This window comes from Saprolegnia parasitica, assembly GCF_000151545.1.
Source record: "Saprolegnia parasitica CBS 223.65 unplaced genomic scaffold supercont2.24, whole genome shotgun sequence".
Lineage (NCBI taxonomy): Eukaryota > Oomycota > Saprolegniomycetes > Saprolegniales > Saprolegniaceae > Saprolegnia > Saprolegnia parasitica.
In genome coordinates, this window is record NW_012156418.1 from 55,491 (window position 1) to 72,469 (window position 16,979).

Here is a 16,979-nt window from a genome sequence, read left to right on the forward strand (position 1 = left end):
CATCCAGTACCATGGAGGTGCAGGGATGGAAGAAGAAGTGCCGGTAGACAGAAGCAGCTGATGCAGTAGCTAATCAGTTGACATTTACGAAATGGCATGGGTGCCACTCATTCCAGTCGAGGTCCAGATCGCACAGCCCATCACACCAGGACCTTGGACTCAACGCTTGCGGCCAAGGCCCCAGAGGAGGAGGAAGAGGCTGCATGCACACCAACGATCAAGGTAGTTGATCCAATTGCAACGACGCCGTCGCCACGACGCAGACCGTGCGACGATAATGCGCTACCGATCGACATCAACACTGCGTCCGGCGCCGACCTGCGGCGCGTGCCGGGCGTCGGCCTCGTGCTCAGCGAGCGCATCATTGCCCATCGCCCGTACCGCTCGATTGACGCGCTCGTGTACGTGCCAGGGATCGGTGTTCGCTCGTTCGCCAAGATGCGCCCATGGCTCGCGCCGCTCCAGCCCCATGTCGCTCCCGCCATGTTGTGCGAGCGTGTGCCTGCGTCTCGACAATTGCACTTTCCAAAGGGCGCGCCAACGTACGCGATAGCGAGCTGGAACCTCTGCAACCTCTCCAAGAAGCGCCCGACCGACTCGCTGCGTCTGATCGCCGAGATCTTTGCGCCCTTTGATCTCGTGGCGCTTCAGGTAGCAATAAGATCTGAGAGTACACACAAATATGTCACCTTGCTGCAGGAAGTGCGCGATACGCTCGTGCTCAAGAAGCTGCGCGCGCTGCTGCGGGGTTGGGACTACGTGGTCTCGGGCCGCGTCGGCGGTGCTGCCCGTGGCGAGTACTTTGCCTTCTTCTACCGAAAAGCCAAGTGGCATCGCCCGACGGTGCAGCACTTGCCCGAGGCCCACGACGGCCTTGACGCGTTGCATCGCCGCCCGTTTGTCGTGCAGGCCCATTCCGTGTGCAGCCGCCTGGCCATGACACTGGTCAATGTCCACATCGTCTTTGGTCGCGAGGCCGGACGCCGCAAGCGCGAAGTCGACGGCCTCGTAGCACTCACGGCCGCGCTTCATGGCCACGTGGTGTTGCTCGGCGACTTCAACTTGCCGCCGTTCGACCTCGGCCTCTCGACGGCGCGCTGGCTGCCACTGATCAACGCGCCGCTGACGACCACGATCGGAAACAACCTGTACGACAACATTTGGGTGCGCGGCACCGAGGACATGATCTTTGGCGACTTTGCTTTTTGCGCGGGCGTGGATCGCGTGGACCAGCGGTACTTTCCAGCGACCAAGCAGCGCGCGAAAGAGGCTCGACTGCAGTGCTGCAGCGTCCTCTCCGACCACTGCCCCGTGTACATGGCGCTCTACGCGCCTTGCGAGTTGCTTGGCACTGAGATATCACAGGATCACACTGTAGTATGACGACTATAATGTTGGAAACGTTCATTTGACGGCCCGTTCAGTATCGCTGGGACGCTGGAAAGGAGACGGGTGTGAGTGTGAGAAGGGCGCCCGTCGGACAGCGGCCAACACTGTTTCTTGGTTTGTGGCACCGATCGCGCTGTCACAAGGCAGAAGACATGACCGCACACCAACATTGCCAGCTCATCCAGAGCTTTCTTGGGTACCCCGCTTGCCGGGAATTGAACCGCCGTTGGCTCAACAGGTTGGTGTGATATGATGTGTTCGCCTTCAGCCATTATTGTAGGGCGATCCATCGAGAGCTTTCTGTAGACTTGGCACTTGCGAGCTCGTCGTTTGGGATTTCGCTCGGCGGGCACACCAAATAATCAACTTTGTTGGTGCGTGGATGGTCGCACTTGCGAGCACAGCGATTGCATCGGGCTATCCCCGTTGACACACACCGCAAAAATCCAGCTGCGTGCACTGCCACCGCGCGCGCATTGTGTTTCAAAACCCGACGAAATGTCACGCGTCGCAGGCCTTTTTCTCGTCCAAGATGCAATTGGCGTTGGTGCCAGGAAGCTTGATACCGTAGGTTGGAGAGTCTCGCTGCGTCGCTCGTTCAACAGTACGCGTACGGCCACACAAGACGATGTGAGCGACGCTCTTATTTGGGTGTTTGTGACAAAGTCCGCCTCAGACATCGTCCCGAGCAGACCACGGTGGGCGGCTACCCGTACAGGTATACTATTTCATTGCTTTCTTTCACTACGTCCCGAACATACCACGGTTATGCATCACTGAATCCACCAGTGGTATTAAACAGCTCGTGTACTGACCGACGTGTCGTCGCTTCCTTGAGCACTTGCTTGCGTTTGCTGCTCTGCGCTGGCGAGTGCCAGTGAGATGCCCATGATACGACATGTATCTTGGACCTGCGACCGCCAATGACGTACGCTTGGCAGAGACAACGAGCGTTTGACCATCTGCAGTGTTGAACCCCGAGCATGTGTAATGAAGGGCTATCAGCGAAGCACACCTGGATCATTAGCTATTACCAGTACGTACGTTACCTGCATTATGAACACAATGGACGAGCACAGTTGGTGAGCAACGAGGTGCTCGCAACGCAAGAATCCAATGCCAGTGTGGCACTGGCTTGTGTACAGTAACATGCCTGCGTCTGTATCGCCAAGGTGTTCTCATCGCGCTCTCTATCAGACGAGGTGTAATGATTCGGCCAAGGCCAGAACAAGGTCGCGCGTTGGCGTCTTGCAGTCGCGCCACAGGAGCTTGTCGACCTGCTTCGATTTTGCGGCAGCGGTGATTGGCGCTTCGAAAAACACTGCATCTCGATTGGACAACGAGGTGGCAACGATCGGCCGCCCAGAGAAGTGAGCGCCAGAGTTGCAGTACCCTGCCAGATGGCATCCGTTGAAAGGAATCGACACGCTGGTGCCATTGTTCAATTCGCCACCGGCCCCGGTACCCGATGAAGCTCTACCTCCCGCTGGCCGTCGTCGCGGCGGTCGCGGTCGCCCAAGACTTCGACGCGCAGGCCGAGGCCATCGTCGCCAAGATGGTACTCACTCATCCCTTCTCCTTCTTCTTGACGGGATACGAACTCACGCTGCCATTCTAGACGCCGGCGCAGTGGATCGGCCAAATGGCCCAAGCCAACATCGGCGTCATTCTCGGCTCGGACGGCCAGCTCAGCGTGAACGCCGTCACGCAGTGTGCCAAGGCTGGCGTCGGCTCGTTCCTCAACGGTGCCATGCCGGCGGCCAAGTGGCGTGCCATGATCACGCAGATCCAGTCCATTTATAAGGCCAACAACGCGCCGCCCGCGCTCTACGGTCTCGACAGCGTCCACGGTGCCAACTACGTCAACGACGCCATTTTGTCGCCGCAGCAGATCAACAAGGGCGCGACGTTCAACGCCAAGATCGTCCAAGACTCTGCGTTCGTCACGGCGCGCGACACGTCGGCGGGCGGCGTCAACTGGGTCTTTGCTCCGGGTCTCGACGTCACCAACCACAAACGCTGGTCGCGCGTCTACGAAACGTACGGCGAAGACCCGTACTTGGCGTCCGAGCTCGGTGTCGCGGCCGTCAACGGCATCCAGTCCGTGCCGGGCGTGGCCGCCGCCGTCAAGCACTTTATCGGATACGGCGCCACGTCGACGGGCGACGACCGCGCACCGGCCTACTTGGACGACTACCAAGTGCTCAACTACCACGCGCCGCCCTTCATTGCCGCGATCCAGAACGCCAACGCGCTCTCGGTCATGGCGAGCTACGTCTCGGTCAATGGCGTGCCGATGGTTGCCAACAGCCGCTTGACCAACGATCTGCTTCGAAGCGACATCGGCTTCAAGGGACTGCTGCTCACCGACTGGGAAGACATTTACAACCTCAACTACGTCCACAAGCTCGTCACCAACAACCAAGACGCGGTCGCCATGTCCATGTCCAAGTCGTCCGTGGACATGAGCATGATCCCGAACGACCTGAGCTTCATCGGGCATGCGCAAAACCTGCTCAACGCCGGCACGATTGCGGCGTCGCGGTATCGCGCGTCGGCCAAGCGCATCATCAAGTACGTCGTGTCTCACATTGCACATGTATCAACCGTTTCGATAGGATGAAGCTCCAGCTCGGCTTGTTTGAGACGCCCGTGCCTGGCGCCAACAATGTCAACCTTGTGGGTAGCAACGCGGACCGCCAAGCGTCGCTCGAACTCGCGCGTGAGTCGATCGTGCTCCTCAAAAAACAAGGACAAGGTATTGCCGGTGCGGAGCAACCCGAACCTCTTTGTCACTGGCCCGGCCTACGACAACATTGGCTACCTCTGCGGCGGCTGGACGTGGGAGTGGCAGGGCGTCTCGGGCAACGCCAAGTTCCCCGGCAGCCAAAGCGTACTCGCGGCGTTTCAGAGCCTCGTCGCAGACAAGGGCGGCAAGGTCACATCGCTTCAGGTGCGTTTGCATCCACCGCAGTGCCTCTTCTAAACAAGAAATCTCTATTGTACTAGGGCGTCGACATCAACGGCGGGACGACCGATTCGCTGGCCGACGCCAAGGCCAAGGCCGCCGCCGCCGAGTACACGGTCATCGTCGTCGGCGAGGCGCCGTACGCTGAGATGGTCGGTAACATTCCCGATGCGGCACTGCCGGCTGGTCAGCTCCAGTATATTCGGGACATTGCCTCGACCGGCACCAAGGTCATTCTCGTCCTCGTCGAAGGGCGCCCGCGCCTCCTCAACGGCGTCGCCGACGTCGTCCACGCGGTCATTGACGCGATGCTGCCGTGCCACATGGGCGGCCAGGCCATTGCCGAGATCATCCTCGGCGTCACCAACCCGAGCGGCCGCCTCCCGCTCACGTACCCCAAGGACGCGACCAAGGACAACATGGTGACGCCGTACTTCCACCGCAAGAACGGCGTGTGTGTGCTCACGGGCGCGGCGTGTCCGGCCGAGTGGGAGTTTGGCGCGGGCTTGAGCTACACGACGTTTGAGTACTCCAACTTTGCGCTCAGCGCCAACCAGCTCAACACGTCGTCCGAGTCGCTGACGGCGAGCGTCGTCGTGACCAACACGGGCGCGGTGGCCGGGAAGGAGGCGGTCTTGGTCTTTCTGAGCCAAGGCGCGCGTGCGTCCGGGACGCCCGAGACCAAGATGCTCAAGAAGTTTACAAAAGTGTCCTTGGCGCCCGGGCAGTCGACCACGGTGACGTTTCCGATTGGCTTCAACGACTTTGCGATCTACAACGGCGGCATTGGGTCGGGTCTCCTCAAGTCGGCCGAAGCCGGCGCGTACTACGTTGGCGTCAAGCCCGAGACGGTCTGCGACGCCAACACGATCGGACCCCTCTGCAAGTCGTTCAAGTACGGTGCTGTCGCGGCCACGGTCCCTCTGTCGCTGTACGCCAAGACTACCGGCAAGATCGTCGGCACGACGGACTGGGACACGTTCATGTACTCCCCACCGACGGGTGCGACGCCGGCCAACCAGCAGCTCGAGTACCTGCCCGACACGCGCCAGCTCCGTGTGAAGAGCAACGGCAAGTGCCTCGACGTCTATCCCAACAGCGCCGTGGCTGCCGGGTACACGTTGCATCTCTGGACGTGCGATGCGGCCAACGGCAACCAGCGCTGGCGCATCAACGCCGCGGGCCACCAGATTGCGCACGCCACGCACAACAACGTGTGTCTGGACGCAGACCCGACCGATGGCCAGTCGCGACTTCAAGTCTGGAGCTGCGCGCCTGTGGGCACCAACCCCAACCAGTTTTTCGGTCTCACGAGCGTCACCGCCGAGCCCGCGACGCTCACGTCGCTCAGTGGGCTTCGCTTTGGCGCCAACGTGGGCAGCGGAAGCGTCGGCTTTGGATCTGGTGCGAGCGTCTGGAGCTTCAACTTTATGACGGGGCAGATTGTGGCGCAAGGCTCTAACCAATGCTTGGACGCGTACCAAGCGCAGAACGGCGGGGCGGTGCACCTCTGGACATGCGACGCCAGTAACGGCAACCAGAAGTGGATCTACGAGCCGACGACGGGCCAGCTGCGCCACGGGACGTTCAAGAGCTTCTGCCTCGACATGCAGAGCGACGCGGGCGCGACGCCGTACGTCTGGACGTGCCACGACCCGAACAACTACTGGTTCAAGTTCCAGACCTTCAAGTACCAAAATACCGCCGTGGCGCTGCCGTAGAGGCAGTGCATCGTGGCGTCTCCGTATGAAAGAATCCATATCTTGTGTGTGAAATTGTCATTGTCTTGTCGTTGGAGACATCACCTTTTGCAATGTCATCATATCCATTTCGGTTACATTCTTTGTCGTCTACAAGGGTTCATACTTGAAGGTCTGGAACTTGAACCAGTAGTTGTTCGGGTTGTGGCACGTCCAGAGGTACGGTGTCGCGCCCACGTCGCTCTGCATGTCGAGGCAGAAGCTCTGGAACGTCCCGTGGCGCAGCTGGCCCGTCGTCGGCTCGTAGATCCACTTCTGGTTGCCGTTACTGGCGTCGCACGTCCAGAGGTGCACCGCCCCGCCGTTCTGCGCTTGGTACGCGTCCAAGCACTGGGTCGAGCCATCGACGCGCACCAAGCCCGAGGCAAAATCAAAGCTCCAGTTGGGCAAGCTCGTCGGTGGCGCCGAAAACGTCACGGCGGCGCGAGCGGCCGTGGACGCAACCGTGAAGACGCGGTTGTTGAGCACGGACGAGAGGCGCACGCGCTCCGGAATCCCGCGGCTGAAGAACTGGTTCGGGTTGCCCGAGACGCAGGTCCAGACTTGAACAGCCCCCGTCGTGTCACTCGGGTCGACGTCGAGGCAGATGTTGGGGTGCGTCGCGTGAATGACCTGGTGCGTCGCCGCGTTAAGCGTCCACTTTTGGTTGCCGTTGGACGCATCGCACGCGTACATGTGAAGACGGTACTTGATTGGTGCTGACGCGTCCGGGTACACGTCAAAGCACCTGCCGAGGCTCTTGTCGCGGAGCTGCTTGGTCACGCTGTCGTAGACAAGCTGTTGGCTCCGACTCGGCGACGCGCCAGGCGTCTGAACCCAGACGTTCCACTGATCGGTGCCGATAATCTTGCCGGTCTTGGTGTAGAGCGACAAAACCGTGTCCGCCGAGGGCTTCGGTGTCGGCGTCGACAGAGTGTCGTAGGTGAACGCTTGGCAGAGCGAACCGACGTTCGCCGCATTGCAGACCGTCTCGGGCTTGAACGCGACGAAGTACGTACCCGCCTCGGCCGTCTTGGTCAATCCGGACCCGATCGGCCCGGCATAGATGCCCCAATCGGCGACGCTGAGCGAAAACGTCACTTGCGTCGACTGGCCCGGCGCGAGGTCGACCTTGGTAAACTTCTTGAGCATCTTGATTTCCGGTGTGCCGCTCGCGCGCGTCTGCTGGGAGACGAAGAGGAGGACCGCTTCCTTGCCCTGCACCGCGCCCGTGTTGGTCACCGTGACCGAGGCCGTGATGGCGCCGCTGATGCTGACCTGGTTGCTGCTGAGCGCAAAGTTGGTGTAGCTGAACGTCGTGTAGCTCAGACCCGCACCAAAGTCCCACTCGGCGACGCACGAGTCGGCGACGCACACGCCGTTCTTGCGGTTGAAATACGGCGTGACCATGTTGGCGTACGTCGTGTCCTTGGGGTACGTCATGCTGAGGCGGCCGCTGGGGTTGGTGAAGCCAAGGACGATCTCGGCGATGGCCTGGCCACCAGCCTCACACGGCAACATGGCGTCAATGACGGCGTGGACGACGTCGGCGACGCCCTTTAGGATGCGCGGACGCGCCTCGACAAGCACGAGGATGACTTTCGTGCCGGTGGAGGCAATCTCGCGAATGTATTGGAGCTGGCCGGCCGGCAGCGCCGCATCGGCAATGTTGCCGCTCATTTCTGTCGACGGCGCCTCGCCGACCGCGATGATGGTGTACTCTGCATTCTTGGCCTTGGCCTTGGCCTCGGCAAGCGAGTCGGTGGCAGCGCCAGTGATGTCGACGCCCTACATGTCCATTAGCATGCGACAGACACTAACGTCGCTGAATAGTACCTGGAGCATTTGAATCTTGTTTGCGTCGGCGCCATAGAGGTCCTGGAAACCCTTGAGGATCGACTTGCCCTTCGGAAAGCGGTCGTTGCCGGAGACGCCTTGCCACGCCCACGTCCAAGCGCCACAGAGGTAGCCAATGTTGTCGATGGACGGACCCGTCAAGAAGAGACGCGGGCGCCCCGACAGTGGCAGCACGCTGTCCTTGTTCTTGAGAAGCACAATCGACTCGCGTGCCAGCTCAAGCGCCTCGGCGCGGTCGGCGTCGCTACCGACTTGCGAGACAAGGTCGGCACCCGGGAGCGGCGTCTTGAACATGTCGAGCTGCAGCTTCATCTTGATGACACGCTTGGCTCCGGCACGGTAGCGCGATGCAGGCACCTTGCCCGCTGCAACGAGGTTCTTGGAGAGGTAAATAAAGTCCGGATCGTCCGGCACCATGCTCATGTCAATCGAGGCCTGGTTGAGACTCATGGCGATGGCATCTTGGCGGGTCGAGACACCGACGTTGTGGTGCAGCAAGTTGTAAATGTCTTGCCAATCGGTGACGAGGAGTCCGTCAAACTTCATGTCACTCCGGAGCAGGTCCACCGTGAGCTTTTGGTTGCTCACCATCGGCACGTTATTGACGACGACGTAGCTCGACATGCCGCTGAGCGCGCCGGCGTTGACAGCTGAAATGAACGGCGGTGAGTAGTAGTTGAGCAGCTCGTACTCAGTCGGGAAGGCGCCACCGCGATCGTCGCCCGTCGACGTAGCGCCGTAGGCGGTGAAGTGCTTAAAGTTGGCCGCGACACCGGGCACCGACTGGATACCCGTGACGGCCTCGGCAATCATCTCCGAGACCAAGTACGGGTCCTCGCCGTAGCTCTCAAAGATGCGCGACCAGCGCTTGTGGACGACAACGTCGCCGTTGGGCGCGAAGATCCAGTTGACGCCGCTCGCCGCCGAGTCGCGCGCGGTGACATAGGCTGACTTGCGCACGAGGTCGCGGTTGAACGACGAGCCTTTGTTGGTTTGCTGCGGCGAGAGCGCAGCGCCAAAGGTGTAGCTCGCGCCGTGGATCGAGTCGAGGCCAAAGAGCATCGGCGGCGCGCCTTCTTCCTTGTAGATGTCTTGGATGCGGCCAAGCAAGCTGCGCCACGCCGTGACGTTCATTTGGCCGTTAAGAAAGGACCCGACGCGGAGCTTGGCGCATTCGCGCACCTTGGACTCGATGAGCTGGCCGTTGACATCCACAATGTACGAGAGGTCGAGCTGCGTCATTTGACCGATCCACTCGTCTGTCGTCATCTTGGCCACGATGGCTTCGGCCTGCGCATCATAGTCGACGGCAGCAGCAAGCGTCGATAGTAGCGACAGAAGATGCAGCACCTTCATACTAATGATCTGGCAAACTGCAAAGTGAGCGACGAGGGCAAGTCGGCTGTCAGTTGTAGTACGACGTGAAAAGCAACACCCAAAACGACGCCATCCAGCGGACCATCTGTTGGCGGTCAAGAACGACGACGGGGCGACACGAGCTGATTCGCAGCGCACACGACGACAGATCCTGAAGCATTCCTAAGGCGTTGGGATCATGGTCGATGGACGCACTTGGACCCAGCGTCCTAGGTGACACTGCCGAAGTCAGAATCATTTTCTACATTGGCGCCAACTTGGAGCGTTCGCTAGCCCAACAAATCATCGGTGGCTAATGACCGCACACTCAGCATATAATTAGGATAGTGTACACTGTCGCAGCTTGATGGTATGCTCGGTCGAACGAGAGCTGTCGGAGCGCTTCCATCGGATACCCCACGTGGCCGTTTTAATGCCGCTCGATGCGATGGCATTGTACTACAATTGGCAACAAGTGGCCTCAAAAGAATGGCGAACAAGTATGCACCGGGTCACCTTACTGGATGGATATATACTGTAATTACAGCGAACATGGGTCCTGACCAGATCGATTGGTCGCGTCCGTCGCACAAGACAGCCCGATCGTGGACAGGACACAGGGCGCGGACGATACCTATCTACGTTCAGGTAGCAATGATGAGCTGCAGCTATAGACAGAGTGACTCTAGCTAGTACCAACTAAATAGTCCTTTTCAGTAGTCAACACGGCAGCCACACACGTGAACGTATGCGCAACGGTCGCGGCTCGTGACATCCATGGGGATCCCGAGATGGACAGCCATGTTGAAGTTGCACGTGGCGCATCGACAGGCCACTTCAACCATCCAGTCGCGAGCGCTTCGTCGTCACCAAGTGTCAATGCTAGGATACTACACTTTGCTCAACCGTCCGGGAAGCCTTCTCGCATTTTCTCCCGAGTGCCGGTGCGAGATTCTGTAGATCGTGCTATGCGATAGTACCTGCACAAACAACAACCCACTTGTCTATAGTCGTTTTCGTATCTTCAAAATCAAATGTCGTCGTTTGAGCGCCACTTAAGTCGTGACGTGGCAGGCGGCGAGGACAAGGTCGTTGTCGGTGACATGAAGGCATTGATCGACTCGTGCGAGGTGGCGGAGCTGACCGGTGGCGGCATCGTGGCGCCAGAGTTGGTGCTCTTCCGGCGTCGTGCAGTCGCCAAGCCCAAGGCCGTCGCCGACAAGACCCAAGCATAGCCCCGAGCCCACAATTGATAGCGTGTTGTGCACAGCGTCCAGTACCCAGTTGTTGACACTGGGCAAGTTGCCGAGAAGGCCCACGAGCCGCTTTGGCACGCTGAGGGCGTGGCCATGGCCTGCGACGACGGTCGCCGACACACTGGACCGGTCGTGCAAGTGAAACACCTGGGCCAGCACCGTCTTTGGCGCGTACGCAAATGCCTGACAGAGCGGTCCGATCGTGTTGGCGTCGCAGACCGTCTCGGGCTTGACGCCAACGTAGTACGCGCCGGCTTCGGCCGACTTGAGGAGACCCGACCCAATGCCGCCGTTGTAGATCGCAAAGTCGTTGAAGCCAATCGGAAACGTCACCGTGGTCGACTGCCCGGGCGCCAAGGACACTTTTGTAAACTTCTTGAGCATCTTGGTCTCGGGCGTCCCGGACGCACGCGCGCCTTGGCTCAGAAAGACCAAGACCGCCTCCTTCCCGGCCATCGCGCCCGTGTTGGTCACGACGACGCTCGCCGTCAGCGACTCGGACGACGTGTTGAGCTGGTTGGCGCTGAGCGCAAAGCTAGAGTACTCAAACGTCGTGTAGCTCAGGCCCGCGCCAAACTCCCACTCGGCCGGACACGCCGCGCCCGTGAGCACACACACGCCGTTCTTGCGGTGGAAGTACGGCGTCACCATGTTGTCCTTGGTCGCGTCCTTGGGGTACGTCATGCTGAGGCGGCCGCTGGGGTTGGTGACGCCGAGGATGATCTCGGCGATGGCCTGGCCGCCCATGTGGCATGGCAGCATCGCGTCGATGACCGCGTGGACGACGTCGGCGACGCCGTTGAGGAGGCGCGGGCGCCCTTCGACGAGGACGAGGATCACCTTGGTGCCGGTCGAGGCAATGTCGCGAATGTACTGCAGCTGCCCGGCCGGCAGCGCCGCGTCCTTGATGTTGCCAAAGCTTTCCGCGTACGGCGCCTCACCGACGACGATGACCGTGTACTCGGCTGCACGGGCTTTTTCTAACGCACTGCTATAGTTGCCAACATGGTTGCCTTGAATGTCAATGCCCTATGTTGATGTGAGACCGTCGCATCGCGGATCGTATCGATTGGATGACGTACCGGAAGAAACGAAAGGCGGGAAGCGTCTTTGTACATCGATGTAAATGCAGCACGGATCGACTGGCTACCCGGAAAGACGCTGTTGTCGCGGCGGCCTTGCCACTCCCACGTCCAGCCGCCGCAGAGGTAGCCAATGTTGTCGACCGACGGCCCCGTCAAGAAGAGACGCGGCTCGTTCCGCAGTGGTAGCACATCCTGTTTGTTCTGAAGGAGCACGATGGACTCGCGTGCGATATCGAGTGCGGCGTCACGGTCCGCGCCACTTCCGACGCGCGCCACGTCCTCGGCGCCGTGCATGGGCGCGTCAAAAAGCCCCAGCCGGAGCTTCAGTCTACACGCCCATGTGAGGGTAGGGTCCACAGAAAAGAGAGTGATGGTACTTGATGACGCGCTTGGCGGATGCGCGGAAGCGCTTTGCCGGCAGCTTCCCGGCCTTGAGCAGCGACTCGGCGTACCCGACAAAGCTCGCGTCGTACGGCACCATGCTCACGTCCACAGACGACTTGGTCATGGCGACGCGGACCGCCTCCATGTTGGAGTTGACCAAGTGATGCACAAAGTTGAGGTGGTAAATGTCTTCCCAGTCGGTGACGAGCACACCGTCAAAGCCCATGTCCTGTCGCAGCAGATCGATGGTCATCTTTTCGTTGACAACCATGGGCACGTCGTTGATGGACGCATACCCCGTCATGCCCGAGAGAACGCCGGCGCGGATCGCCGCCGTGAACGACGGCGTGTAGTAGTTGAGCAGCTCGTACTCGGACACGAAAGCCGTCCCGAGGTCGTCGCCCGTCGCCGACGCGCCGTAGGCACCAAAGTGCTTGAACGTCGCGGCCACGCTGCGCACCGACTGGATGCCGTTGACGGCCGCGACCCCGAGCTCGGACGTCAAGTACGGGTCCTCGCCAAATGTTTCGTACACGCGCGGCCAGCGCTTGTGCTGCGCGACGTCAAGTCCTGGCGCGAGCGCCCAGTTGACGCCGGCCGCCGCCAAGTCGCGGGCTGTGATGGCGCCAAAGCGAGAGACGAGCGCCGGGTTGAAGGTCGCGCCGTTGTTGATCTGCTGCGGGCCCATGACCGCGCCGTGCACGTAGTTGGCGCCGTGGAGACTGTCGAGGCCGTACAGTACGGGGGCAACGTGATGCTCGGCGTAAATGGCTTGGATGCGCGAGATCATCGAGCGCCATTGGTGGACGTCGAGGAACCCGTTGAGGAACGCGCCGACGCCGATGCGCGCGCACTGGGCGACCGCGGCCTCGTTCAGCGAGCCGTCCGGGTACGTGATGTACCCAATGTTGATCTGGGCCATTTGAGCGATCCACTGATGCGGCGTCTACGAGATTGCTGAGTTTGCATCCGGATGCAGGTGGCGACGTACCATGGCCGCAATGATGGCTTCGGCACGCGCGTCCAGATCGTCCGCCGTAGCGTTTTGCGCGGCTGCGAGCGCCGCGACTGACGCGAGAAGGGACCATGTTGAAATGAATGCCACAGAGAAAAGAAAGGCGTGTGGGATGAAAGATACTACTTGTGGCCATGTGTTGTGGCATCGCTTGACCAAGTTGATTCCTCGTGCGTCGTTGATACAACGAGTATGCACACCGTCCACCGACAACATAGAGAGCGCGGACGCTTCACGTCGTATTGGTACCCGCACAAGCTACGGCTCGGGCGCGTTAGCAGTGAAGCCCATCTGAAGCATAGAAGCACCACGACAACACCGTCAACGTTGCAGTTGAAGTTGGACGACGGCGCAGTTGCGACGCGAGAGTTACTGATTGGCCGCTCACCAGCAGCACTCTGGCACTCTGTCTGGTTGTACAATTATTATCATAGTTCTCGCGTCTATCTCGTAGGGCCGACTTGTGTTGCATTCCTTGGTCTCCAAGACAGAGCAGTCATTTTTCCGAGGGTTAGGTCGCCAGCACAAAAAGCCATTTCATTGGCCAAATAGCATGCATATTTCGACCAATCAAATACGATGCAAAACGAGCCATGGCGCCACCGGGCGCCTCCACGCGCCTCTGACGCGCGATTGGAAGTTTTTAAAGGGTCGGCCATACTTGGCACATGGATAGAGGACACTTTGGGGAGTACGAAACGCCGCGTGGGGCTGACGTTCGAGGCACAGAGCCCGAGAAATCGATCCCGAAAGATATCAGATGACAAGTTTTTGGCCGCCGATGGCTTTCCATTAGACCCGTTGTCAGGTCGCAGAACTCATCATTTTGTAGTATGTTGTCTATTCAATCGTACATCATGCAAGTGGGCAATCTCTTCGTCCACAGTCATTGCAATACACGAGCCATCGGCGGTCAAAACCTCATCATCTGATATCTTTCGGGATCGATTTCTCGGACTCTGTGCCTCGAACGTCAGCCCCACGCAGCGTTTCCTACTCCCCTAAGTGTCTTCTATCCGTGTGCCAAGTATGGCCGACCCTTTAAAAAACTTTCAATAGCGCGTCAGAGGCGCGTGGAGGCGAAAGGTGGCGCCATGGCTCGTTTTTCATCGCATTTGATTGATCGAAATACGCATGCTATTTGGCCAATGAAATGACATTAAAACACCCTCCAAGGATAGCGTCCGCCAGCTTCGTAACAGCAAGGCCGCGCAAATGCTCTTCTGGCTCAAGCAAACTAGCAAATTGCATATGGAACAAACTCGACATAGCAAAGGACAGGACCATCAAGGGACGTGTAATGACAACAATCCATCAAGCTATAGCACTGCCATCCATTACATTTGACCAGACGTCTGCATGCCCTCGATCGACTCACGATACGCCTCGTCTTGGAACCGGTTCGGCGACAGCGCATCGGCGTACGCTGCAAACGGCGGCGGCGTCGACGGGTTCTCAAACTGAACGTCGCCCATGACCGTCGCTGCCAAGAGCTCTCCGGCAGCTGCGCTTGACCTACCCGCGTGTTCGGATCACTTTGGCTTTTCAAAATTCAGTCGTACATGAGACCGACGCCCGTCATGGCGGCTTGGAAGTAGAGACCATCGACGCTCTGCGCAAAGCGACCAATGAGCGGCCGGTTGTCGGGTGCCTTGCAATAGTAGCCGCCGTCCACCTACCTCTCATCAACTAGGATCGATTCGATGCCGTCGGTACCTGCATGGACGCGAGGACGTGGGGGTCGCGCAAATACGAGGTCATTTGAGGAAAGAGCGGCGTGAGGCCCCGTACGCAAATTTCGCCGTACCTATCCACAAACAGTATCAATGTGTCAACTCATAAAACACCATGAAAGGCACCGCGGATCCAAGATGGTCTGGATCGGAAACACGGGGTCCACAAGCGCCGTGTCGTAGGTCCAGACCGCGAGCGCCTTGCCGTCGCCATACGGCCGCACGTGGACGCCTAGAAGAGTCATGGTCGTTTTGTCAAGAAGGCAGAAACGACCTGCGGGGAAGTTGGCGTGCGCCAGAGGATCGCCATCGCGTCGTTCGTCCGGCGCAAACTACAACGATCTCGCGCCCATGCGAATCGCTGCAAGCAAATGTACCTGTAGCCGCCCAATCGGGTCCATGTCGAAGGTCAGCGGTGCCGTCGAGGCCATGATGTGCTTGGGGTCGTCAAAGATAACGCGGGCATGGAGCTCGTGTTGGATCGGGAGCGGTTCGCCGAGCAGATCCTTCTTCGCCAGCAGCTGCAGCGTATCCTGCAACATCGGTCCAGGCGCGAGGACGAGCTTGGGGGTTGCCACAAAGTGCTTGTCGCCGTTGTGCATGACCACAGTGATGCCCGAAATGCGCCCGCCAGTCGCGTGGATGTCGACCATCTTGCCGCGAACGACCTCGGCGTGCGGGCAGTACTCGGTGGCCTTTGTCAGTTGGTAGTTGCCCTACGCACGACCGACGTTCAACGCAATCTGCAACTGGATATGCGGTACCATCTTGAAGGGATTGAGCGAGCCCGCGCGACGGACGTGGAGCGCTCCGATGGCCCCTGACGCAGCGAGCGAAGGAAAAGCCGATGCGACAGCGTCAGCACCAAGTATAAAGTCGCAGCCGTCGGCGCGGTCGATGGCGGCCGTCGACGGATTGTATGCATCGAGGGACCCGTGGTGCACGCGGAGGGCGCCGCCGCCAAGGGCTTCATGGCGCAGCGCTTGGTCGCGGAAGACAGAAACTTGATGCTCGCTCCGCGTCACAAAGAGATATCCGTTGCGATTGAGATCAATCTCGTCCGCGTAGTCGTCCATGAGGTCGATCGAGCGCGACACGAGGCGCATCATGGCCTCTTCGCCGGCGTTGGGCCACCAGTTGCGGTACTGGAACGACCCGCGGGCGCTCGTAAGCGTCATGGGCGACATGGCGTCGAGCAGCATCGGCTTGAAGGACGACGGTGCGCCACGCTGAGCCGTGTTGCGGTTGCGCTTGGCTAAGCCGTAAAAGGCCGAGCAGCCCGCGACACCGGCGCCGACGACGACAACGTCGGCCGACTTGGCCACCTTCCGCAGCATATCCAATATGACCTGCCAGACTCAGGTTGCACTTTCCAGTCGAAATTAAATCTAGCCAATCAGCGTGAACCAAAAGATCGCACTCGTGGCAGCACGGCAGCGGTGGTCAGTGTCCTCGCTTAACACGCAAGCAGCGGCCACAACTGCATCGCCAAGTGCAGAAGTGGTTATACCGATGCGTGTGCAGCAGCGCGTTATCTCTCCGAGGGGGTGGTCTAGCCCATAGCTCACCTGATGTGTGGATAGATTGGCACACGACTTGGCCCCAGAGCGCTAGCATGAGGACATCGTCGAATGAGGTATGCAGCTATCGAAGTGAGTGGTACGCGTGGTGAAGAGTGTGCAGAGATAGGTGACTTCCACCGTACTCACACGAGTTTAAACGGCGAATCCGAACCAGAGAACTGAGCAATTTAAGCCGAGGACGATCCCGGCCACTTGTCGTTGGCGCACAACAACACGATTGCCCACGCCCTTGTCCAACCGTAGCATGTATGGCCGTGGTACTCACGAGCTGCTTAACCAAGACATTGGCGCTGGACTTGGGGTTGGCAAACGACAGAGAATATGTGGTGCGCAGGGCGATACGTCGTCCCACATGCCGTTTTCAGTGCTATCAACGAGCGTATCTATCTCGAACTTAGACTTCGCCTCGGGCTTGGTGCCCGTCGATGGCTCGAACCAGTGCTTGGACGCGTACCAAGCGCAGAACGGCGGTGACGTGCACGTCTGGGACGCGACGCTATCAATGGCAAACACAACCCGACGATGAACCACCGATGGATCACCTCTAGCACGCAACGTCAAGGGTTTTTGCCTTGACATGCAGAGCGATGCGACCGTAGCGCAGTAAATATGAA

At 59.5% G+C, this 16,979-nt stretch overlaps 5 protein-coding genes across 5 annotated transcripts; 2 read left to right on the plus strand and 3 right to left on the minus strand.

Moving 5' to 3' along the window:
- Positions 1-11: 11 nt before the first annotated feature.
- SPRG_06215 (hypothetical protein) lies at positions 12-1,378 on the plus strand (the record flags this gene model as incomplete). The annotated part of the gene is made up of 4 exons (XM_012345605.1): positions 12-43; positions 150-651; positions 700-1,313; positions 1,366-1,378. 4 exons carry the CDS (start codon positions 12-14, stop codon positions 1,376-1,378), a joined length of 1,161 nt encoding a protein of 386 aa, XP_012200995.1.
- Positions 1,379-2,857: 1,479 nt separating this feature from the next.
- On the plus strand, positions 2,858-6,078 carry SPRG_06216 (hypothetical protein; the record flags this gene model as incomplete). Its single annotated transcript, XM_012345606.1, has 5 exons — positions 2,858-2,947; positions 3,008-3,963; positions 4,008-4,122; positions 4,148-4,342; positions 4,399-6,078. 5 exons carry the CDS (start codon positions 2,858-2,860, stop codon positions 6,076-6,078), a joined length of 3,036 nt encoding a protein of 1,011 aa, XP_012200996.1.
- Positions 6,079-6,207: 129 nt separating this feature from the next.
- SPRG_06217 (hypothetical protein) lies at positions 6,208-9,309 on the minus strand (the record flags this gene model as incomplete). The annotated part of the gene is made up of 2 exons (XM_012345607.1): positions 6,208-7,884; positions 7,933-9,309. The coding sequence occupies 2 exons, from the start codon at positions 9,307-9,309 to the stop codon at positions 6,208-6,210; spliced, it is 3,054 nt and encodes a 1,017-aa protein (XP_012200997.1).
- Positions 9,310-10,308: 999 nt separating this feature from the next.
- SPRG_06218 (hypothetical protein) lies at positions 10,309-13,265 on the minus strand (the record flags this gene model as incomplete). Its single annotated transcript, XM_012345608.1, has 5 exons — positions 10,309-11,594; positions 11,648-11,978; positions 12,028-12,980; positions 13,026-13,102; positions 13,250-13,265. The coding sequence occupies 5 exons, from the start codon at positions 13,263-13,265 to the stop codon at positions 10,365-10,367; spliced, it is 2,607 nt and encodes an 868-aa protein (XP_012200998.1). The 3' UTR covers positions 10,309-10,364.
- A 1,121-nt stretch (positions 13,266-14,386) lies between these two features.
- On the minus strand, positions 14,387-16,119 carry SPRG_06219 (hypothetical protein; the record flags this gene model as incomplete). Its single annotated transcript, XM_012345609.1, has 6 exons — positions 14,387-14,564; positions 14,612-14,724; positions 14,766-14,856; positions 14,909-15,114; positions 15,160-15,498; positions 15,547-16,119. 6 exons carry the CDS (start codon positions 16,117-16,119, stop codon positions 14,387-14,389), a joined length of 1,500 nt encoding a protein of 499 aa, XP_012200999.1.
- Positions 16,120-16,979: the final 860 nt, after the last annotated feature.